The sequence below is a fragment of the Salmo salar genome, chromosome 05 (genome assembly GCF_965601325.2).
Source record: "Salmo salar chromosome 05, fSalSal1, whole genome shotgun sequence".
Classification (NCBI taxonomy): Eukaryota; Metazoa; Chordata; class Actinopteri; order Salmoniformes; family Salmonidae; genus Salmo; species Salmo salar.
The window spans coordinates 69,007,723-69,032,808 of NC_138295.1; the positions used below are offsets into that span (position 1 = coordinate 69,007,723).

The window sequence follows — 25,086 nt, forward strand, 5'->3', positions numbered from 1 at the left end:
GAATGGGATGATGTCATCAGAAGCGGGGAAATAATGGAGCATGAATAGCCGTCAGTTAGCAGGTGAGGATGTCATGTGGATGATCATGTGACAGTGGAATGAGTGAATGATGGCAGATGAACGTTTCTTCCAGACAATATAGACAGACACTCAAAACAGTAGGCAATATGGATATAGTTTGTATCACAATATGGATATAGCTTGTTAACACAAGTAATGCAGTTTGAACAATGATAGTTGATGATATTTAATAATAACTATACTGTATTTGCCTAGATATGATGCGATTGGGAGTGAGGAAAGAGAGGAGGAAGAGGAGGGTGACACTCACGTATGCCCTGTGTGCGGACGGTGAGCTCGTCTGAGAAGCCACCCTGACCCAGGTGGTTCCGAGGGGCAAACCGGACAGAGTAGGAGGTGTAGGGAATCAGATCTGTGATCACCAGGGGGTCTGCACACAAACAACAGAGTGCATGAACACACACATATCACTTTTTATATATATATATATATATATATATATATATATATATATATATATATATATATATATATACACTGCTCAAAAAAATAAAGGGAACACTTAAACAACACAATGTAACTCCAAGTCAATCACACTTCTGTGAAATCAAACTGTCCACTTAGGAAGCAACACTGATTGACAATACATTTCACATGCTGTTGTGCAAATGGAATAGACAACAGGTGGAAATTATAGGCAATTAGCAAGACACCCCCAATAAAGGAGTGGTTCTGCAGGTGGTAAGCACAGACCACTTCTCAGTTCCTATGCTTCCTGGCTGATGTTTTGGTCACTTTTGAATGCTGGCGGAGCATTCACTCTAGTGGTAGCATGAGACGGAGTCTACAACCCACACAAGTGGCTCAGGTAGTGCAGCTCATCCAGGATGGCACATCAATGCGAGCTGTGGCAAGAAGGTTTGCTGTGTCTGTCAGCGTAGTGTCCAGAGCATGGAGGTGCTACCAGGAGACAGGCCATTACATCAGGAGACGTGGAGGAGGCCGTAGGAGGGCAACAACCCAGCAGCAGGACCGCTACCTCCACCTTTGTGCAAGGAGGAGCAGGAGGAGCACTGCCAGAGCCCTGCAAAATGACCTCCAGCAGGCCACAAATGTGCATGTGTCTGCTCAAACGGTCAGAAACAGACTCCATGAGGGTGGTATGAGGGCCCGACGTCCACAGGTGGGGGTTGTGCTTACAGCCCAACACCATGCAGGACGTTTGGCATTTGCCAGAGAACACCAAGATTGGCAAATTCGCCACTGGCGCCCTGTGCTCTTCACAGATGAAAGCAGGTTCACACTGAGCACATGTGACAGACGTGACAGAGTCTGGAGACGCCGTGGAGAACGTTCTGCTGCCTGCAACATCCTCCAGCATGACCGGTTTGGCGGTGGGTCAGTCATGGTGTGGGGCGGCATTTCTTTGGGGGGCCGCACAGCCCTCCATGTGCTCGCCAGAGGTAGCCTGACTGCCATTAGGTACCGAGATGAGATCCTCAGACCCCTTGTGAGACCATATGCTGGTGCGGTTGGCCCTGGGTTCCTCCTAATGCAAGACAATGCTAGACCTCATGTGGCTGGAGTGTGTCAGCAGTTCCTGCAAGAGGAAGGCATTGATGTTATGGACTGGCCCGCCCGTTCCCCAGACCTGAATCCAATTAAGCACATCTGGGACATCATGTCTCGCTCCATCCACCAACGCCATGTTGCACCACAGACTGTCCAGGAGTTGGCGGATGCTTTAGTCCAGGTCTGGGAGGAGATCCCTCAGGAGACCATCCGCCACCTCATCAGGAGCATGCCCAGGCGTTGTAGGGAGGTCATACAGGCACGTGGAGGCCACACACACTACTGACCCTCATTTTGACTTGTTTTAAGGACATTACATCAAAGTTGGATCAGCCTGTAGTGTGGCTTTCCACTTTAATTTTGAGTGTGACTCCAAATCCAGACCTCCATGGGTTGATAAATTGGATTTCCATTGATTATTTTTGTGTGCTTTTGTTGTCAGCACATTCAACTATGTAAAGAAAAACGTATTTCATAAGATTATTTCATTCATTCAGATCTAGGATGTGTTATTTTAGTGTTCCCTTTATTTTTTGAGCAGTATATATACACACTCAAACTAATAAAACTACTCATAACTACTCATATCACTAAAATGGTCATCAGAGGCCTCCCCTGGTTTAGGGAAATGAGTGTTCGGATACGACTTCTAGTCCTCAGCGTATTCATTGGTTTCATCTGAACTGTCTCAAACATCATCTACAGTATTTCATGAAATAGATTGGTCACTGAGAGCCAGGTTTTTACCTGTGGACTGGATGACCCTCTCCTGCCAATTGTTCTCACGTCCTGTCTTCCACTGGAGGGTGAAGTGGGTGATGGGAGAGCCCCCATCCACCAGTGAAGCCCCCAGGGTGAAGTGGACCGATGTGGGCCCTGGCGTGCCACTTACCTGTGATGCTTTACCTGGCCAGGCTGGGGGAGGAGAGATGAGAGAAAGATGGAGAATGGGCGGGAGGAAGGAGAGGGAAATAGGGAGAAAGGACGGAGGTGAAGAGCAGTTCAAAGACAGGTGAAGAGGCAATGAGCATGTCAGAGATTAAAGAATAAGAACATTGCCGTTAGAAACAAAAAACGGTGAACACTGCAAATGTAAATAGAGTCCCTACACTTCAGCTAAAATCTCCCAATGTTTTCAGTTGTTTTAGAATGTTATAGTGGTTTGTGGCTGCTTGTCCCTTTATAGAAAGGTAAAAACCGATTGAATCAACGTTGTTTCCATGTCATTTAAACCCCAAAAATGTATGCGATGACATTGAATCAACGTGGAAAACTGATTGGATTTGAAAAAATTAATCAACGTAAGTGAATTTCATATTTTTTTCACCCGACTTTGAACCTAAATCCAATGACTTGGTGACATTTTTTGATGATTTCACGTTGAATTCACGTTGAGCTGGCGTCTGTGTCCAGTGGAATGTTGTGTTAGCACTAAGTATTATCATAACAGAATAGGAAGGTCAAGAGTGGCCTTACTCTGCAGGCTGAAGTCTGTGGAGGCATTGCCAGCAGGACTGATAGCCATGCAGCTGTACAGCCCTCCATCTGAGGGAGTCACATTGTCAATGACCAGGACATAGCCATCCTCCATTCTCACTCGACCTCTACCAGCGTCCTGTGTCCACACAAACACAACCAGACAGGAGCTCAGAGGAGAGAAATATAACAATAAAATTCTCTGCCTGATTCTCCCCCAATATTTTTTGTGATTAATGCCACTGTGTGAATGTATCGTCTGTCTTACCACTGTTACCAGGTGGTTATTGTTGGTCTTCCTGACCCACTGCAGCGCGGGCATAGGGTGTCCTGAGACGTTACAGGACACTGAGAGAGTCTGGCCTGGCTCCACCTCCATCTTCTCCTGGCTCAGCACAGCTACAGGATGCTCTGGAGACACGTACAGAACATGAGACAGGACAAACTGAGTGCTTTGTGTAACAATAAACAAATTATAATAGATAAAAATATGTGAAAATTATTAACAATATATGTGCATCTTCTGTTAAATAGAAAAAATGATTGTGAGTTGTGTGTTCAGATCGCTTCGAAGACCAGCAAGATATTGGTATTATGTATGGTTAAGCCAGAAAGATATTGCCATTGTATCAAAATACATTTCAAATCAAATTGTCTTTGTCACATGCCCCACATGTCTCTCTGTGCCAGTTCGTCTTGTTAGTTTAGTCAAGTCAACCAGCGTGTTTTTCCCGTATACCTTTTGAGGATCTGGGGACCCATGCCAAATCTTTTCAGTCTCCTGGGGGGGAAAAGGTTTTGTCGTGCCCTCTTCACGACTGTCTTGGAATGTTTTACCTAAACCCTCCCTGAACGCTTGAAAAACAAACAAGTGACCCTCCCCTTTACCCAAAATAATAATTTAAACATAAAGTGGATAGCAGAGAACATGTCTTCCATTTACCCTCACTTCTTGGACAGACCAGAGCCTTAGATATGAAGTTTTAGAAACTGTTATTTGTCCTGTAAGCAATACATGGCAGCACATGAACGCACGGGGCTGCGGTCAGGGCCAGAAGTTTGTGGGTTCGCAGACCACTGTGGACAAGAGTAAAGGTGGAAAGATTTCCTTTATAGTAAAAACATTACATAAATCTACATTCATATTGGCAGGTCCGAGAAAAAATAACCTTCTATAAACCTTTCATGCAATTCTAAGTCATTTTACATATTAGCAGAATATTTTTTAATAACACACAAACTACCAAAATTACAGGCTAAGAATGGACAGAGAGTTGGGCCTATATGTTCACCTTATCATATTTCTCTAATGCCAAATCAGTGTCTTGTTTTAAATGAAACTGTCCCTGTTTGCAAATAATTAAATCTTCTACATCATGAGGAATCTTGAAGTTAGGCCTACTTTTCCACCCCAGACAGAATAGGCCTATCGACACAGAAAAATGTAACTGCTGGTTACTCTTCTTCAATGGCTTAACCCAACGAGAGTTCACAAGTGTTTCCCTAAAAGCTGTCTGGGTTTAAACATCTTTTATGGCACAAAACGTGAATAGATTCATCAATTGATAATGATAGAATGTGAATAAAATTATAATCGCAACATCCAACAATTTTAAAGAGTTACAGTTCATAGAAGGAAATCAGTCAATTGAAATAAATGAATTAGGCCCTAATCTATGGATTTCACATGACTTGGCAGGGGAGCAGCCATGGGTTGGCCTGGGAGGGAATAGGCCCACCCACTTGGGAGCCAGGTCCACCCACTAAGGAGCTAGGCCCAGTAAATCAGAATTAGTTTTTCCCCACAAAATGGCTTTATTAAAGAGAAATACTCCTCAGCACCAACCCTTCCCCTCCTTAGACAATCTCACAGGTGAAGAAGCTGGATGTGGAGGTCCTGGACTGGCGTGGTTACACATGGTGTACGGTTGTGAGGCCGGTTGGATGTACTGCCAAATTCTCTAAAATGACATTGGAGGTGGCTTATGGTAGAGAAATTAACATTCAATTCTCTAGCAACAGCTCTGTTGGACATTCCTGCAGTCAGCATGCCAATTGTACACTCCCTCAAACTGTGTTGTGTGACAAAACTCCACATTTTAGAGTGGTCTTTATTGTCCCCAGCACAAGTTACACCTGTTTAATGATCATGCTGTTTAATCAGCTTCTTGATATGCCACACCTGTCAGGTGGATGGATTATTTTGGCAAAGGAAAAATGCTCATTAACAGGGATGCAAACAAATTTGTGCACAACATTTAATAGAAATAAGCTTTCTGTGTGAATGGAACATTTCTGGGATCTTCTATTTCAGCTCATGAAAAATGGGACCAACACTTTACATGTTGCGATTAGATTACTTCCCAAGCAAAGTCAGGTTTCTGTCCTTGGCTATAGAAGGTTGTAACTCAGCATCTGAATGTCGAAGAAACTAAACAATGATATCCCCATATGCATCTGGGTCATGTGTCACGTCCTGACCAGTAAAAGGGGTTATTTGTCATTATAGTATGGTCAGGGCGGGGCAGGGGGTGTGTGTTTTGGTGTTTTTGATTTTTGTTCTATGTTTTCTATATCTATGGTTAAATCTTGTTTTCTATTTCTATGTTGGTTGTTTGGCATGACCTCCAATTAGAGGCAGCTGGTTGTCATTGTCTCTAATTGGAGGCCATATTTAGTTGATGTTGTTTTACTTGTGTTTTGTGGGTGGTTATTTTCTGTATAGCGTGGATGCCTTATGGAACTGTTCTTCGTCGTTTGTTTACTTTGTTTATGTGTTTTCATCGAATAAATTAAGTATGAGCACTTTACCCGCTGCGCCTTGGTCCTATCCTTATGATGCCCATGACATCATGTCTTTCCCAGGTATTTCACAGCTTGTTTCTAGCATAAAGCATTGCGGACCATTGCGTTGTTATAACGCTTTCCTAATACTGGGTTGCACCACCTTTTTCCCTCAATTTGTCGGGGCATGGACTAGAAGGTGTCGAACTCCAATGCTTCCCACAGTTGTGTCAAGTTGGCTGGATGTAATTTAGTTGGTGAACCATTCTCGATACACATGGGAAACTGTTGAGCGTGAAAAACCCAACAGCATTGCAGTTCTTGACAGGCTCATACCGGTGCACCTGGCACCTACTACAATACCCCGTTCAAAGGCACTTAAATATTTTGTCTTGCCCATTAAAGTTCTGAATGGCACACATAATCCATGTCTCAAGGCTTAAAAATCCTTCTTTAACCTGTCTTCTCTCCTTTATCTTCACTGATTGAATAACAGGTGACATCAATAAGGGAACATAGTGTTCACCTGGATTAACCTGGTCAGTCTGTCATCAAAAGAGCAGGTGTTTTGTACATTTAGTGTAGATCACTTTACATAATAGGATCTGTTTTATTTTCTTCAAAATCTTAAGCTAACAAGGGGTAGGCCTGTGATTTTTGCCATTTTCTTTAATAAAAGGTAGGCTTATGGCATACTCTCTCATACCCCCTCAATTTGAATATTGGTTTTAACTTAACAGCCCTTCACTGACATGGAGGTAGGCGTTTAAAGAGTACATGGTGGATGGAGGAATTGACTGACACATCTATGGATATAGCAGCCTATTCTGTCTGTCAAACAGATAGGCCTACCTCTTATTTCTTAAATAGGAAGAAATATGCTCCAACACAAAGCCCTCTTGTTGTTAGTAAAGTCTAATTAAAATGAAGATCGTGCCTACTTGAATTTGCCTACTTTCAGCACCATGAGCTGTCCATTTCCGATTGTACCGCAGCTCCTGCTTCAAGTTTTAGCACCACAACGTAAGTTACTCAAATATGGCTTATTTTGACGTAGTCTATAGGCTGGACTGTACGCAAGGCCTACTCAAACATTATTTTTGGAAAAAGACTGTATCTCCTCCTGAACTGCCACGTTAGGACTACACAGCACAGCCATTGGTTAGGCAGGACACAAAAAAGGTTTTGATCAGTAAGATCAGAGCAGGCCAGAGCTCAGGGTTGGAATATCCATTACAGTGTGTAATGCAGCCTAGTTTTATTTAAACCATCCCAGCAGCTATCTTAGAAATATAACTTTGATCTGTGCTTCTACAAGCATGCATTTCATAGCCTATAGCCTGTAGGCTATGGTTCATTTAATTGAGACCACACTAAATAGCCTATAGGCACACCTGATATTGTGTGACCAGTGGAGAATCAGAGATGAGGGGCGGCATCGGGCACACATCGATATATAGCCTTCTAAGCAACTCATTTTAAAACACTAAGAAATATTGGAATTTCATCAATTACAAATGACATGGCCCTCCCCAGAACTAGATTTGAGAAAAAAAATACTAAACCTTCAACTTGGCTGAAATTGAAAAAGCACGGACCTTCCCCATTTTCCTCAAAGGTACCCATTCTGTTCATGAATCTTTCTGAAAACACCTGAAGATTACATTTTTTTAATTCTCTGATGGGAGACACAAACTGCTACTTTTCCCTGGTTGAAAATGTTACACAGGTAATGGGTTTGAATGGGATCAAATGGTTTGTTTTCCGAAACAGCTTCTGTTGGCTCAGGCTCACTAGACTGTCTGACAGAAAATGGTTGCTTACACAGAATCAAATTCTCCATGATATCTCTGTATATCAGGGACATAAACATCTGGAAGGAAGAATTCAAATACTGTTATTTTGGAGAAAGCTTGGTCTTATGAAGCTAAAGCTGTTTGTCTCCAGGAGGAGTGTGTTTCCTGGTGTTCTCTAACAAACCACACCTGAGACATCCAGCATGATCATGGCACTGCTCTCTGCGATCTTATTCTTGGCCGTGCAGATGTACTCTCCGTAGTCGCTCCTGACTACGGACGAGATAATCAGCTCGCTCTTGTCTGAGTTGTATTTGTAGCGGGACTCATCTGAAGAGTCTGGGCTGAGGAGGGAAGCGCCAAAAGAACATTAGCACGCTGCTGATAAGGAAGCTGACAGGAAGTGAGACACACAGTCAACCACACAGACAGGATGGCACGCCATATTAGCGGTGCACTGAGACATAAATGACCACATAAAATATAGACACACTGGAGGCCTTCACCCAAACATACACTTTCCAATACACACTAGTTTTTCTCTCTCTCGCTCGCTCTCTCTCGCTCTCTGTTACATTCCCCAGTTTCTGTGTTTTGGGTTTGTATGTGTTTGTATGTGTGTATTTCAGGAAATGGCTTCCTGGATTCTAAGCAGCTGATTGGTTGGCCCCATCGATGATTGGAGCTCTGAACCCTCCCTTTCGACAGGGGAAACAGCTGTTTTCAATAACCAACTTACTAACTCATTACCAACTAATTATTCTGTTTTATTTGTTCCCAGGGAGGGAAGGGGAAGGCACCTTGGGAGTGCTTATGCAAGAGGCCTGCGGTCATACATAACCTGTAGTATTTACTGTCTATGCACACTAGGCAAGACCTGGGCGGACCACCCCCTGTATTTTCGTTGGCGCGCCATGAGGTGCTAAAAGGTTAGGTAAGTAGTGGGTATGCAGGTAAGGTAGGAGAGGGGACTCTTTAACTTTAACTTTCTTAGCTTTGGTTCCATCCAGCCCCTTTTCCCCACATTACCGTGTTAAGGAAATAAATTCCCTGTAAACGGTAATATTCTCTGCCTCTGTCATCCTTACCCGCACCTCCAATCACACACCTCTTTCACTCCACAGGGAGTTGAGTGTAGCAGGGTGTTGCGTTCCCTCCTCCAAGAGGCGTGCGTAACACTCTCTGTGTTACTGCAAACTGTTTCGAGCAGGATACTCTGGCTTTTCACACATGCACATCAGTGCGAGGAAGCACACACACACACACACACACACACACACACACACACACACACACACACACACACACACACACACACACACACACACACACACACACACACACACACACACACACACACACACACACACACACACACACACACACTCACATTGTCCAGATGATGTTCGGTTGGGGGACTCCCTCGACCAGGCAGCTGAGGGAGACATTGGTCTCTGGTCCGGCCGTGACTTTCTTCACCTCCTCATGGATCTTCACTGTGGGAGGAACTACAGCAGGAGGGTCAGAGGAGACATGATTTATTATAGTCAACAACAACACTCCTAATCCTCTGGTCCATACAGAGTTTATACAAAATAAAGATCCTAAACTATCCTTTATTCCCTCCCTTAGTTTGAGTAACCCCACCGTTGACGAAGATGGAGATGACGAGCTTTTTGAAAATGGGCCGGTCCTTGATTTTAGCCCCACAGGTATATGATCCGCGATCCTTCCTGCTGATGTTGTTGATCTGTAGGGAGTTGTCTTTCAGTCTTGTGATCCGACCTGCTGGGAGCAAAAGACAGCAACAGGGAAAAGAAAGATCAGCGTCAGGAGCACGTTCTGTCTGCTTAATCATCAATATAACCAAGCTTCAAAAAGCAATCACGCTCTCTAAAGTTGTCAATGGTGACGTTCACATGAAACAGGGTCAGGGATTGTCTGACGGTTATTTTCAGTGTGTTTTGTCCCTCTGGAAAAAGAAGACAGATTAAATCAGATGTTTCCCGGGGGAAGAGTCTGGAAAACATCCCTCGATTTGATGGCAAATCGGATTAGCCTATGAGCTACATGACCCCTTCTGCCCCTCAACAGCATGTTCACCAAAGCCACCTCTCCATCGGTCACATGCGGGCAGCAGTTAGTGCGAGGAGCTAGGAAGCTAAGAGACCCCCATACCACATGAACAATCAGAAGCGAGGGTACCCCTCCTACCGTCAGAGTGCAGTTTCTGATGGTCCCTCTCCCAGTTGACTTCCACCGCCGGCTTGCCAGTGACCACGCAGGTGATGACCACATCTTGACCCTCCAGGAACTCATGGTAGACTGGTGTTTGCCCGAAGGATGGCGGCTCTGGGTGAGTTGAGAGAGGGATGGAGAGTGCGAAAGGGTCATTGTGTGTTTGGTTTTCCTATCCTCAAGGAACATTTCACCGTTCCCCACAAGGAAAAAGGCTATTTCAGGCTTAGGGTTTAGGGTTAGAAATAGGGTTATGGGTTAGGGTTAGGAGTTGGGTTGGAGGTTGGAGGTTTGGGGTTAAGGTTAGGATTAAGGAACATTTCACCGTTCCCCACAAGGAAAAAGGCTATTTTAGGCTTAGGGGTTAGGTTTAGGTTTAGGGTTAGGAATTGAGTTGGGGGGTTTGGGGTTAAGGGTTAGGGTTAGGGGTCAGGGAAAACAAGGATACTTAAACAAACGTGTGTGTATGTGTGACAGGGATATGAGCTATGTGGCATCTTTAATCTTTCAAGACAACACTAATTAGCTCAATACTCAAACAATACGAGAAATATCCTTCAACACTGACTCTTGGTCATATTAGCCAGGTGAAAAGTTTTACTTTAAACATCTTACCGTAGACAAAGATGGTATAAGATATATCATCTCTGTGGCCTGTGTCAAATTCACAGAAGCATGTGTACCGTCCTGTATCCTCGATCTTGGCATTCCTGATTAACAGTTTTGACGATGTCTCATCCACTTTCTCTACCTGGTCATCTTCAGCATCCTCTCCATCTTTCTGCCAGGTGATGTCTCCTTCCCCACCGGCTACGAGAGGTAATGTGTAATTGTGTGTATCATATATTAATATTTTGTTAAGGATATATAAATTCATAAACTGCATATGCCAGTGTACTTCAATATGCAGAAGACACTCTACCCGTTACATTTTCTGCATTATATTGTATTTGTTCAACCATGGTAAGATGTTGCTCTTATGGAAATGCCAGAACATTGTACCAACCTTTGCAGAGGAGCATGGCATTCTCACCCAGCAACACATCTGGTTTGCTGGTGATGATTTCCATTTTGGCCTCTGACACAGTGAGGAAGAAGAGCAATATTAGAACAACCTTTCAGACACCTAACAGTAACACCACTTGAAACTTCTACATTCTGGAATAACTATTGAAATGGAGAACCTAGAGCCAAACATTTGGGCCTGCCTATCAAATTGACTAAGAATACATAAATGTGATTAATCAAATACCACCAAATCACACCTGTCGTGTATGTTCTACACTGTATCTCTACTAGACTGTGACAATGCACTCATCGACACCATGCATTTACAAGAGAGATCAGTTGATTGATTTGACCTGGGACACCTGCAGAAGGAGAGAGGTCTCAATTGCTCCTGTCAACGCTGAAGCCCTGCAGACTGCCATCAGCCATCAGACAGAGCATGTGTGTACCGTATTGTCCTACTGTTTTACTGGAGATAGTAAGTTAGGACTATAAATAGGCTCCTAGGAACTAATTGCAGCACGCTGACAGGCGACCAGGAAAAGACAAGCAGGGAACTTGGCAGTGGTGGACTTCCTGAGCAGCACACTATTCCTTCCTGTATTGAGGCTGAGACAGGCTGCATGGCTGTGGCTGAGAATGGCTTTATGGCTGTGGATGAGACAGGCTCTATGTCTGCGCCCCAATTCTCTTATATGGCCACATCTCCTTCACCTCATAACTTACTTTCTTTCTGTCCTTTGTCTGTTGGCCAATGAAAAGTGAAATGGTTGGATAAATTTCCAGCCTTTTGCTTTCCTTTCCCCTATCATCAATTTGGGTGGAAAACAAGGTCAGGGGGCTCTTGGAGCCAAAACCAAATTACAGCAGAGGGAAGATATAGCCTTAACAATCACGGCTGGGTTAATTAGGATGAGTTTAGATGTCGTGGAATTATAATAAAAGTAGTTAGTTGGCATCTCTTTTTCGGCATTTTAAAGAGCACTGCCAAATTATGGGCTGGGATGGATTCAGAAAGCATTTATCTCCTATTACAATTCAGCCTCAGGAACAGATGAGCTTGGACATTGCTCTGGGTACACCTGACACTGAAGAAAGTCAGTAGAGATAGAATAAAGAGACAGAATAAAAATCTATTTTTTTTTAACATGTGAGATGACCAAACTCAGTATTCTCTCCTGTGTCCTAGCATTCGGGATGCTGTATAGTTGTAGTACCACATTCATGTACTTGAGGAATGTGTTGAAAGAGCTATATATTGTACATGTCGGGAAAATTGGCAAGGAAAATGTTCACTTTAGTTAGCTCTGAATCCCTTAGGTAAGATTAAAAAACATGTCAATGACAAGTAAGACAAACAAGTTCAGTGCATCTCATGACAGAACACAAACTGTGAACCATGTTCCCTGTGAGGAGAACCATACAGATGTAGGATCTTCATTTGAGCCAGTTTGCTACAGCAGGAAAATAATCCTGCAGCAACAGGACATTTGCATTATTATGTGGATTATAATGAATGTATATTTTTGTAGGGTTTGATAAATGTATCTTAAGGGAAAATCAAGTCTGAAATTTCAAAGTGGAAACATTTGAACAAACTTCAGAAGCCTTTTTAAACACACACCAAGTTTTAAATGTCCTACATCACTTTAAAGTTCTCCTGCAACAGGTTGATCAAATTAAGATCCTACATTTGTAGCAGTGATACGATCATCATATATATATATACCAGCTCTAATATACACATTTTTAATATATATATATATATATATTGGATATGGATAAATTCCATTGCTGCCAAGGGTTTTAATGAAGAAAGTCATTACACTGAAGCATAAATACTACATATTCAAAGAAATGAACTCCAACAGTGACATTTTTTGTCTATATATCTCTACATTATTTAAACAGTAGGCAAATCCATATAGACAACTAATGAACAAATAAATAAATAAATAATCGAATAAATACAATTTAAAACAAAAAATAGTCCCACTCCCAACAAATATAAAAGTAGGCCTAATTAATATGATTATTTACAGAAATATTTCAACCTTGAAGTGTTTAGGATTTTGTATTCTTACCTGAAAAACCAAGGACCAGCATTATGGAACACATTCTCAAGATGAGCATCGATTCAGCCATTTCTACCTCAACGTTGTCACTATCCTCAATGAATGGATCGATGTAGTCCTTGACACCTGCTGCGTGCGAAATACAACAGTGGTGGAAACATGTGTTTCATGCTTTTATAGGCAAGAGGTGAGAACCAGGGAGGCAGACAGGGACCCCACAATCTCTTAAATCTCTGCACGCCCCCCTCCCCTGCTGCCTATCCACACCCCTTAACATTTTTGATTCAGATCATCCACCGGGGAAAATGAATGCTCGAAAGTAGCCTTCCCTACCCTATCAGGCGCCACTGCAGGCCCCTGCCTCCCCTCCAAAACACCGTATAAAAGGAACTCCGCACTCCCCCAGGGACGAGATGGAAGAAGATATTTTTATCACTCGACTCCATCAGTTTTAGTTAAAGAGCAAGTTTATCTGAATTCAAAATGTGATGAAATTAAGTTATGCAAATAAAACATATATTCTTGATTTAGTAAATCCTTTTCGTTTCTTGACTACATTTTTCTGTTCCCATAATTTCTGTTTGTAGAAAATGTCACACTTTGTGTCCGATTTCTCTGGAAAGCTCATGCAAAATGTTGATAATTTATGTTCTCAGCATAAATAACACTGGGTAAAAAAAGAGAAATAACCTGTTACTTCTGCGCTGCACAAGGTATAGATTCGTTTCACACTACAGTCGTTCTGACATAGCTGAGAGGTGCAGTATGAGACGTTATAAATTGACCATAGGCCGTATTTTATACTTTTTTTAGGGAGTGCAACAATAAGGTTTCTCCGGGGACATATGAAAAAATGAAAGGAGAGCCGCACACTCTAGGAGCTCAGATGTAATAATTGAATAACCTATATCCAACGTTTCGACAAACAAGCTGTCTTCATCAGGGTATATTCTCCGGGGGCATACCCAGCCAATGAGATATTGTGCTTCGTTAACCAGGTCCTCTGCCAGAACAGCTGAGTTAAACAATTGTTGGAATGTCAAAAAACTGATAGTGGCATATAATCTATGGACGCCCATCCTTAAATACAGAAAAATTACAAGAATATATATATATATATTTTTTTTTTTACTCATGACGAAGTAAAAAAATGCAAATATGTTTTTAATTTGTTTAAAAACCGACTAAATTTCCAAAGAAAAAGCCATCAATGTGAGGGCATTTCATATTTTTTTCACCTAACTTTTAACTTAAATCCAACGACATGGTGACATTTTTTGTTGATTTCATGTTGAATTCACGTTAGTTGACAACTCAACCAAATGTAAATCAAAACTAGACTTTGAACTGACGTCTGTGCCCAGTGGGATCATTCACTTCAAATGTAGAGTTAAAAGGAGATTATGTACACACATTTCCAGTATAAATCTTGCACTGCATCTTCCCCTTTGATTGTGAACATCCTGGAAACTAGGTCATGGTGTTTATCGTAAAATGAACATGAAGGTCATTTGGGACGCAAATTAAGTATTTTTCCACAGAATCCTATGAAAACACAGTTCAGTTTCAAGCCAAGCAGGACACCTACGTGCTCGTTGTCTTGGTACAAGACTTGTCTATTTAAGGTGCACACTCACATACTCATATAGGTTAAAGCATTGGCCTGTCACTCTGGCATGACAGCTATCTAACAAAAACTGTGGTAGGTGATTTAATCACAGCTTAGCAACCAATATCTGAGCTTCACACACACACACACACACACACACACACACACACACACACACACACACACACACACACACACACACACACACACACACACACACACACACACACACACACACACACACACACACACACACACACACACACACACACACACACACACACACACACACACTCCAACAGCATCATCACCCTCCTTTTATCTGGCCCGCCACCCAGTAGGAGCTCAGTATCACTCGTGTTCTCAACCAGGCCGCCACACCTCTGAAGCCATATCATCATATCAGCCATGGGGCCCCAGTGCCAGCCAGTCCTTCCCAGCACCTCGATGCTGATAGTGAATCAATCGCAGGCTCCGGACCGTGGTCCACTCACCCATTGGAGACCCAGCCCTTCCATCAGGGCCGCCTATCACAGCGATTATCAACAGCCTCTCATTTTCTTTCATTATAGGGGAGCGTGCTCTTTATGAAAATTGGCACACAACGGGGAAAAAGTGGCGGTCCCAGCTGTGATTATCTTTATTTCCTCCTCCCCTCTCTTCTTTTCTCACTCCTCCTTCTTGTCATGCTCATCCCTTGATTCAGAGAAGTACAGGGACGTTCGGCAATGCAGCTAGCTACCAAAACCACTATCCTTTTAGGTGAAAAGGAATATGAACTAGCGCTGACTGAGAAGACAAATATAAATATGTTTAGCTGAATTATCTTGGGTCCAGATCTTAGTTGATGAATAAGTCAAATACCATTAGTCTCAGGTGACAATGGCTAGTCAAGGCACACTCCTCAAAACAAGGACCCCACACCCTCATGTTTTATGGATGCCACATGACGCCAGTCCCCAAAGTGTAGACCAGCCACCGTTCCCTTCTTTGTCCTCCTCTCCTACTGGTAAACAAACAATGGCCAGATGACCAATGGGGTGGTGCCAGAATTGCAACGCTGGTTTAGATAATAAAAACACAAATACCACCACTCACATACTGTACACTGTGCACACACACACATTCTTAACAGAAACCCCGGATGAGAGGAGACACCGCAGGAAATTGGGACAGACGTCAAAGGGCTCTCGTGACGTTTAAGGGCTTCACACCAGAGGAGGCTGGTGGGAGGAACTATTGGAGGACTTGCTCATTGTAATGCTGGAATGGAATACATATAACGTTATCTGCTAAGCAAATTGGCCCTTGTATTACGCATATTGTTAATCTCTCTCTTGAACAAGGTGCCTTTCCCAGGGACATGAAACAAGCTAAAGTTACACCTCTGTATAAGAAGGGGATAAGTCTGACCCTGGGAATTATAGGCCTGAATCTATCCTCCGTGTAACATCAAAGGTCCTGGAGAGAGTTGTACATGAGCAAATGTCTGAATATGTTAACAAACAGGGTCTAATTTATGATTTTCAGTCGGGTTTTAGAAAAAACATACTCCACTGATTCATGTCTACTTTACCTGACTGACTTCATCAGGAAAGAGATTGATGAGGGAAATATGTGTGGAATGGTACTGATTGACCTACAGAAGGCCTTTGATACAGTTAACCACTGTCTCCTAATCTCCAAACTGGAGGCACTGGGGTTAAGCAGTATCGCTCTAGGCTGGGTAAAGTCCTATTTATCAGGAAGGGAGCAAGTAGTAGAGGTTAATGGTTCACTGTCTCAAGCAAAACCAACGAGTTGTGGCGTTCCGCAGGGGAGCGTGCTTGGGCCTCTGCTGTTTTTATTGTATATTAACGATATGAAAGATGCTTGTTCTTGCCGTCTTTTTCTTTATGCGGATGACTCTACACTTCTGGTGTCTCACAAAAGTAAAACTATGTTGGAGAGCATACTTAGCACAGAGCTTACTAACATTAGCAAATGGCTTGGAGATAATAAGCTATCTCTGCACTTAGGGAAAACTGAAGCAATTATTTTTGGATCCAGACCTAAATTGTGTAGGTCGTCTGAAATCAGAGTGGAGTTAGGGGGTGAGGTGCTGACTACTAAAACCTCTGTTAGCTACTTGGGATGTATCCTTGATGGAAGCTTGGGAGGTGTGAGCATGGCCAATAAGGTGCTAGGGAAGGTTAATGCCAGGACTAAGTTTTTGGCTAGAAAGTCCAAGCTGCTTGATAAGGACTCCATGAAAGTGCTAGCTACTGCCCTCATTCAATGCCATTTTGACTATGCTAGTACTTCCTGGTTTGGGGACTTATCTAAACTTATGAAGGGGAAGCTCCAGATAGCCCAGAATAAGCTGATCAGGTTAGTATTGAAGGTGAGTCCACGTACTCACATAGGCAGGAGCTGCTTTCAGGAACTAAACTGGCTGCCTGTTGAGGCTAGGGTGTCCCAGATTAGACTAGATTTGGTGTACAGGAGTATTCATGGTCCTGCGCCCAGATATCTAAGTGATTACTTTCCTCGTGTTAGGGATGCACACAATCACAGCACCAGATCAGGTGTGGCTGATGTGTGCTTATACAGGTTCAGGAGTAATGCTGGGAAAGGTTCTTTCTTGTATACTGGAGCCTCAGAATGGAATGAGTTGACTCTGCCCATAAAAACAACGTCCCCTCTGGGCAGCTTTAAAAATAAAGTAAAATATGTTTGATGTCTTCTGTTCCCATATGAATAACCCCTATGATGTAACTGGAATGATGAGATAGATATTCTTCTTCTCTGTTTTGTTGTATTATTTCACTGCCATACTGTGTTGGATCTTGTCTAGCCATCTTGTCTCAAGAGGACCACAATGGAAATAAGTCCCAGACTTTATTGTGTGTTATCCTCGATTATTTAATTGATGTGCATGTATGGCTTATTCAAGTTTTATGTGTGCTTGTTTTTTTTAAATGGTCGAATTAATAAACTAAACCAAACTAAATCAAACACATCAAATATATGGAAACCACATGTTTGACTCCGTTCCATTGATTCCATTCCATTCCATTCCAATGAGCCTGTCTTCCTATAGCACCTCCAACCAGCCTCTTCTGCCACACACCCTCATGTTGCCTTGTAGATGGCTGGACTGGATTGGGGGTTGGAGCCAGGGGTGGAAGATATCTCCCATGTAGAGTCCTAATTATGCTTATGAACAATTCTGTAACTAGAAAGTTAAGTCAGGGTTAAGGAACTTGGGAGAGTCTGGAGACACATAACAGCTGTTAGTTTTCCTTTTCCCCCCTTGTTGCTTGCCCTCACTTGTCTGTCAGCCTGTGAATGCACTCTGAAATTATTTCAATGTAAAATAAGTCTTTGAAAGGATCCAAGGAGTCTATAGGGCGTTGGTTTTGCCCCGTTGGATCCCTTCGCCCAGATAAAATGATAGAAATGTATAGCATATCATGCCTTGGCTTGAATTCACAGGGGGGGAAAGGGTGAGCTGAGGGTAGGGTGTACGTTACAGTCCTATGTGGGCATGAAATATATGACGAGTAGGAGCAGCTCTATTACTGAGATTAATGAATGAACCTGTATAAAAGGTTTTCCAGAAGAAAATGATTTTATAGCCCAAGCACCATAACACTAAACTGGATTAAACCCTGAGACCGACCACAGGCTTTTGCAACTCCAACCACATTCCTGTTAACAATAGACAAGGTAATTAAATCTTGTTCTGTTGAATTCAAGAAAAACATAATTCCTCTTTATTCTTAGATGCTATTTGTGTGGGTGAGTGTGTTTATATTGTTCCATAGACAAATGCATACAATATACAGACACAACATACACTATTTGTTTTAAGACTGTTTACATGCAACAATAACTTTTCTAAATTGTTAGGTTCACATAATAGCTTGGAGAGAATCCTAGGTAGTGGACGGTTGCCAGCACTGCTGCAAAGACCTGTTAACTCATATCTACACATCATCCAACAAACCGCAATAGAGATCCTGGAAGAAGTCCAGGTTTGACCAAAAAAAACATCTAATCGGTGTTGGCATTAAGTTCATGCCCCCTTGAACTTACATTACATCTATATTATTGATTTGAAGAGATGGTGGACGTTGCAATGAATTAACTAGAGGGATGTGGCCTTAAGACTATTAACAATATCAATAGGAGAAAAAGGGGTCCTGTAATCATTAGAATTGTTAGATATTACTTGTTAGAAATTGCTGCACTGTCGGAACTAGAAGCACAAGCATTTCGCTACACTTGCAATAACATCTGATAACCATGTGTACGTGACCAATACAATTTGATTTGATTTAAAAGCCCATTAAGGGCTGAAATACAGCAGTCTTCTGCTGTGCACGGGTTACTGTACCTGGGTTACTCCTGTGGCTGTAAACCTTTACAGAGCTATCTCAGAATAGCCTAAATAATAAACAGATCAGGCCAGGGACCGGAAGCAGCAGCGTTACACCACATGCCAACACAGATAACTGGACAGAAAAGACCTCACTACCACCCCCACCTGTGTTTCACTATTTATTTATCTAATTTTTTACTCTGGCTCGAGACGTCTAGGCACTTTCTCTGACCTCCAACGGGCAACAGTTTAAGCTGAAGGACAGGAGAACAACAATACATGGATGTTTAAAGAGGAGCCATATCCTGGAGATAGTGGTATAATTAGATTTGAAAATGGTTTTCACTTTCCACTGACCTTTGTAAAGACGTGCATTTACACAATGATGTTTTATGCAGACTGGTTTGATGATCAAATACGCCTGAAAGAGCTTTATCCAATTAATTATGGAAAGATGCACTGCCATGCGCCCTTTGTTGCTTTTGCGAATTACTGATATAAAAAAATTAATGCCAAATGTCTTTCTTCCTGGTGAAATGAGTATGGATTTACAACGGGAACAGCGGTTTACGCAAAACCTGTTGCTATAAATATGCTTTCTTAACTTTGCCGCCTGAATTACACAGAATCCGTGTCTGCCTCTCGATCCATGGGGTTAAAGATCGAAGCGGCTTGATGTGTGTGTGTTTGTGTGTGCATGTTCCGCGTGTGTACAGCATGTGTGTGTTACTGTATTAGCCCTCCCTCTCTATCTCCCAAGAGCAGAGACACTGATTCAATTAAACATTGACCCCTTGTACCCTCTGGGAACTGTACCCACCCTAGGACACCCACCTCGCCATGACTACAGGATGGCTGATGGTTCTTCACAGGGCATTACACAGGATACAAGTCTAACTTTGATTTCTCTCTCACTCATCTCATCTCTCTCCCATTGAACAGCTATGTTTTATCTGGTAGCATTCGGTCACACGCACATAGATAGCAGTGATCTAAACGGCAAGATGCCTCATCACTCATCTCATCCCTCTCCCTTCTGGCCCAACCATTGAACAGCTATGTTTTATCTGGTAGCATCCAGTCAAAGATAGCAGTGGTCTAGAAGGCAGGATGTCTCATCCCTTTTACGGTTAACTGAGGTTAATACAAACATGCGTTCACTGGCAGTGTCATTTGGGTTTCTGTCAAGACTTTGGAGACAGTACATGTGGAGACAATACATGTGGAGAACACTGCACTTCATAGATGTTTTGCAACTCTCAGGAAGAGGCTTTTCGACGTAACCCATGAACCTTCACTGCCCTCAAGATATGTCATATATGATGGATGGATGTATACAGTCTACTCTCTCTCTCTCATTCACACACCCACACAGACACATACACACACACACCCAACCTGGGTGTCTCAGTCCTGGCGGTCGGCAATTAGAGGAAATTACAGGAAGTTAATTAGTGTTATCAGTGGACGGCGAGGCTACAGCTGGCAGAGCTGGACCCTGCTCAAGTCACATACGGCCGAGAACCTTGGGTGATATGCCCAAGGAGGAGAGCATGTGCGCACGCACGCACACACACACACACACCACACACACACACACACACACACACACACACACACACACACACACACACACACACACACACACACACACACACACACACATAGGGACATGAGCATACCCATACTGAGAGAGGAACATTTCAAAAAATTATTTGCTAGACGATTTATCTTCCCAGAAATACTGTCAAAATGTACAGGTAACTGCCAAAATAAAGGAAACAGTTGAGTAAATTAGGGATACAAAGTATATTGAAAGCAGATGCTTCCTCATAGATGTGGAATGAACATCCCATCAGTTTAGGCTCACGTATAAAAATGCTGGGCAGGCCCAGTTGCCCATTATTTTGGCTCTCATGTCTTGAAGAAGAGGTCTCAGTGACTATGGGGTACATTTGGCAGGACCTTCAGCGACGAAGACTGCTCAATTTGCTGATGTTTCACGATATGCCATGGTCACCAGATCTCACCCAATTGAACACTTATGGGACATTCTGCTGCGGCGCCCGAGACAGTGTTGTCAACACCAAATTATGGAATTTATTGTAAAAGAATGGTGTCGCATTCCTCCAACAGAGTTCCAGACACTTGTCAAATCTATGGCTCACGGTGGCCCAACACACTATTACAGTTTTTTACAATCCCTTTGGCACTAATTTCAGAACCTTGTGGTCATTTTTCAAAACTCTAGACACAAAACTCAAAACGGTCATCACTTGTAACACAGGCTGTCCAATGTTCAAAACATTGCATTGTGCATTCATATCTTTAAAGAAACCTTGCACTTGCAGAATCATTGGTTCAAATAACTTATTTATCATGAAATACAATAGGAACATTAATTTAGATCACCCACACACAAGATACCAATAGTTTCACTGTGTAGTTGTTCGTTCAATCATTAAATATTGTAGTACAAAATATGTGACACGTTTCATTATGCTACTATACGTAAATACATCACTGTAAAAGGACTAGTAGAGAGAATACTGCAGACACAGTGGAATCATTGAACAAAATCTGAAATGTATTGATGAAATACAAAATCACAACACAGGTTTCTTTGAATCAAAGCAAAAATATTTAGCGACAAAAAAAGAAAAAAAACGACAGTAAAACGTCAACTGCGGTGTTCCTCACCTGGCCTACTGTAAAAAGCTAAACAAAAGATTGATTACTGTACTTCTACTGTACTTCCATCAACCCTGTCTTGTGGATTTGGCCACAGGTTTTCATCCACATCACAATGGATGTTTTCATTAGCCAAACATCTTGGGAAGAATCTTCAGGCATGGTGAATCCAGGCCTGACACTGGTCTGCCGTGATGTCATTGCATGCGTCATCTATGGCCTGGAGAAGGGGGGCTTGTTCGTGAGGGCACCTATCATATACCTTCCACCTCCATGTGGAGAAAAATTCCTCAATCGGGTTTTATGAAAGGAGAGTATGGGGGTAAGTACAGGGTGGTAAATTGTGGATGGGCCTGAAACCATGCTTGCACCATTTGAGCATGGTGGAACCTGACATTATCCCACACAATGACATAGGTCACGCCATCAGCTCTACAGACCTGATTTAGCTCATCAAGGAAGGTTACATTCGAACAGCGAATCATGTGACTGCCTGCAACTCAATATATAGAGTATATAGAGTAGAGAGCTTTAAATGTTTTCCACCAAACATTAGAACGGGCAAGATGAGTAATCTAAGCAACTTTGACCGTGGAATGATTGTTGATGCCACACATGGTGATTCCAGCATCTCAGAAACAGCTGCCTTCCTGGGATTTTTATGCACTACAGTCTCTAGCGTTTACAGAGAATGGTGCGATAAACAAAACACATTCAGTGAGCGGCAGTTCTGTGGGCAAAAACACCTTGTTAACGAGAGAGGTCAGAGGAGAATGTCCAGACTCATTCAAGCTAACAGAAAAGCCACAAATGCTCAAATAACAGCTGTTTAAAACAGTGGTGTGCAGAATGGCATCTCTTAACGTACAACACCGTGAATAATTCAGGCTGGTGTGGAGGCAAAAGGGGGTCCTACCCAGTACTAGATAAGTGTACAGTAATGTCACATCTGAAAACATGGTCTGGAAAAGTGGTACATGGGACCATAGAAACAGTGTCTGATAAATAATGATGATGAAATATTACATCCATAGATAATGTAATCCAATTGGTTCACATTCCACGGTAATTGGTGTCAATGGATCTCATTATCCTGAAACTTTCATGATCTAAACATGGAATAGTGTTTGTCAGTTTCCATAAAACTATGCATTAAGAGTAAGGCAACAGTTACTTATAATTTTGATCGGTTGTATCAATTGATAGTTAGATCATTGTAATGAAATGAATAGACAGTCATCTCAGATGTAATGTGTGAATTGCATTTTGAAATGGTAATACTTTGATGTTAAGTTGTGTCATTTTGAACAGGTGATTTTAGTTCAATGAACAAATGATCTTAGCTTTATGCGTATTGTATCCAAGCAATTGGAAAAAGTGTTAGTTTTGCAAAATTTGCATTTTGATCATTGGTTGTGAGTTTTGTGTCTAGAGTTTTGAAAAATGACATCAAGGTTCTGAAATTAGTGCCAAAGTGATTGTAAAAAACTGTAAGACACTTTATGTTGGTGTTTGATTTATTTTAACAGTTACATTTGTCATGATATTAATAACATTATATTATCACATCCATAGTCTCACAGTGCAGATGGCATATTCATTTGTAGGCTATTTCTCATGCATTATAAGGCTAAACTTACAATGCTTTTTAAAATTGGTATCCTCATCGCTTATTAATAAAAACATGTGAACTCTCAACACTACGCAAACACTGCAATGTGGTAGTTATGACGCATGCTCCATATAGGAGGGGAGAAAGCACGTAGGCCTATGATCAGGGCACACAAATTCGCTCATCCATTACGTAAGGGATACACACTTCCTGTAGGCACTAACTTGATAGATCTAGCATATAAACTCAGCAAAAAAAGAAACATCCCTTTTTCAGGACCTTGTCTTTCAAAGATAATTAGTAAAAATTCAAATAACTTCACAGATCTTCATTGTAAAGGGTTTTTAAACACTGTTTCCCATGCTTGTTCAATGAACCATAAACAATTAATGAACATGCACCTGTAGAAGACAGTAAGACAGTAACAGCTTACAGACGGTAGGCAATTAAGGTCACAGTTATGAAAACTTAGGACACTAAAGAGACCTTTCTACTGACTCTGAAAAACACCAAAAGAAAGATGCCCAGGGTCCTTGCTCATCTGGGTGAACGTGCCTTAGGCATGCTGCAAGGAGGCATGAGGACTGCAGATGTGGCCAGGGCAATAAATTGCAATGTCTGTACTGTGAGACACCTAAGACAGCGCTACAGGGAGACAGGACGGACAGCTGACCATCCTCGTAGTGGCAGACCACGTGTAACAACACCTGCGGTTTTGGCTCGCCTGGGGTGATGGTCGGATTCACGTTTATCATCGAAGGAATGAGCGTTACACCGAGACCTGTACTCTGGAGCGGGATCGATTTGGAGGTGGAGGGTCCGTCATGGTCTGGGGCGGTGTGTCACAGCATCATCGGACTGAGCTTGTTGTCATTGCAGGCAATCTCAATGCTGTGCGTTACAGGGTAGACATCCTCCTCCCTCATGTGGTACCCTTCTTGCAGGCTCATCCTGACATGATCCTCCAGCATGACAATGCCACCAGCCATACTGCACGTTCTGTGCATGATTTCCTGCAAGACAGGAATGTCAGTGTTCTGCCATGGCCAGTGAAGAGCCCGGATCTCAATCCCATTGAGCATGACTAGGACCTGTTGGATCGGAGGGTGAGGGCTAGGGCCATTCCCCCCAGAAATGTCCGGGAACTTGCAGGTGCCTTGGTGGAAGAGTGGGGTAACATCTCACAGCAAGAATTGGCAAATCTGGTGCAGTCCATGAGGAGGAGATGCACTGCAGTACTTAATGCAGCTGATGGCCACACCAGATACTGACTGTTACTTTTGATTTTGACCCCCCCCTTTGTTCAGGGACACATTATTCCATTTCTGTTAGTCACATGTCTGTGGAACTTGTTCAGTTTATGTCTCAGTTGTTGAATCTTGTTATGTTCATACAAATATTTACACGTTAAGTTTGCTGAAAATAAACGCAGTTGACAGTGAGAGGACGTTTCTTTTTTAGTTTAGATTAAATGGGAAAAAGGAAATGCATGACGTCTGCATGTGGCCCATTTAAACCTAAAAGCCACACCACAGAGACAGTATTTTAGCATAAAGCATACTCTCACAATAACTCAAGCAGAATTCCTAGCTTCATTCCAACATCGAATCACAGAAACAAAGTAACACAGAAACAATTGGCCATGGAAACCCACCTAAATGAATCAAGGCTCTGTGTATGGCATCAAGTAGGAACAAAATAAAACCAAAATAAACACAAGAAATCCCGTAACTAACTAAACCATGTTGAGGTTACCACAAAATAGAAGTCACGTATGTATTATCCAGAGAGGCAAGAGTGCAGTAGGGCATGTACTCAACCAAATGTCATACAAATAA

At 42.4% G+C, this 25,086-nt stretch overlaps 1 protein-coding gene across 1 annotated transcript; it reads right to left on the reverse strand.

The window, feature by feature from the left end:
* Positions 1–179: 179 nt before the first annotated feature.
* Positions 180–13,176, reverse strand: LOC106605634 (neural cell adhesion molecule 1). Its single transcript, XM_045718644.2, has 11 exons — positions 12,980–13,176; positions 10,894–10,965; positions 10,503–10,697; positions 9,864–10,001; positions 9,297–9,434; positions 9,040–9,157; positions 7,839–7,993; positions 3,338–3,480; positions 3,070–3,208; positions 2,341–2,508; positions 180–451 (listed from the first exon to the last, which is right to left on the reverse strand). Exons 1-11 carry the CDS (start codon positions 13,038–13,040, stop codon positions 273–275), a joined length of 1,506 nt encoding a protein of 501 aa, XP_045574600.2. The 5' UTR covers positions 13,041–13,176; the 3' UTR covers positions 180–272.
* Positions 13,177–25,086: the final 11,910 nt, after the last annotated feature.

Coding starts and splice junctions, on each gene's coding strand:
- LOC106605634 (XM_045718644.2), bottom strand. CDS start 13,040: ATGGCTGAATCGATGCTCATCTTGAGAATGTGTTCCATAATGCTGGTC. Junction 3,209..3,337: donor ATAACCACCTGGTAACAGTG/GTAAGACAGACG, acceptor GTGTGGACACAG/GACGCTGGTAGAGGTCGAGT. Junction 2,509..3,069: donor CACAGACTTCAGCCTGCAGA/GTAAGGCCACTC, acceptor CTCCTCCCCCAG/CCTGGCCAGGTAAAGCATCA.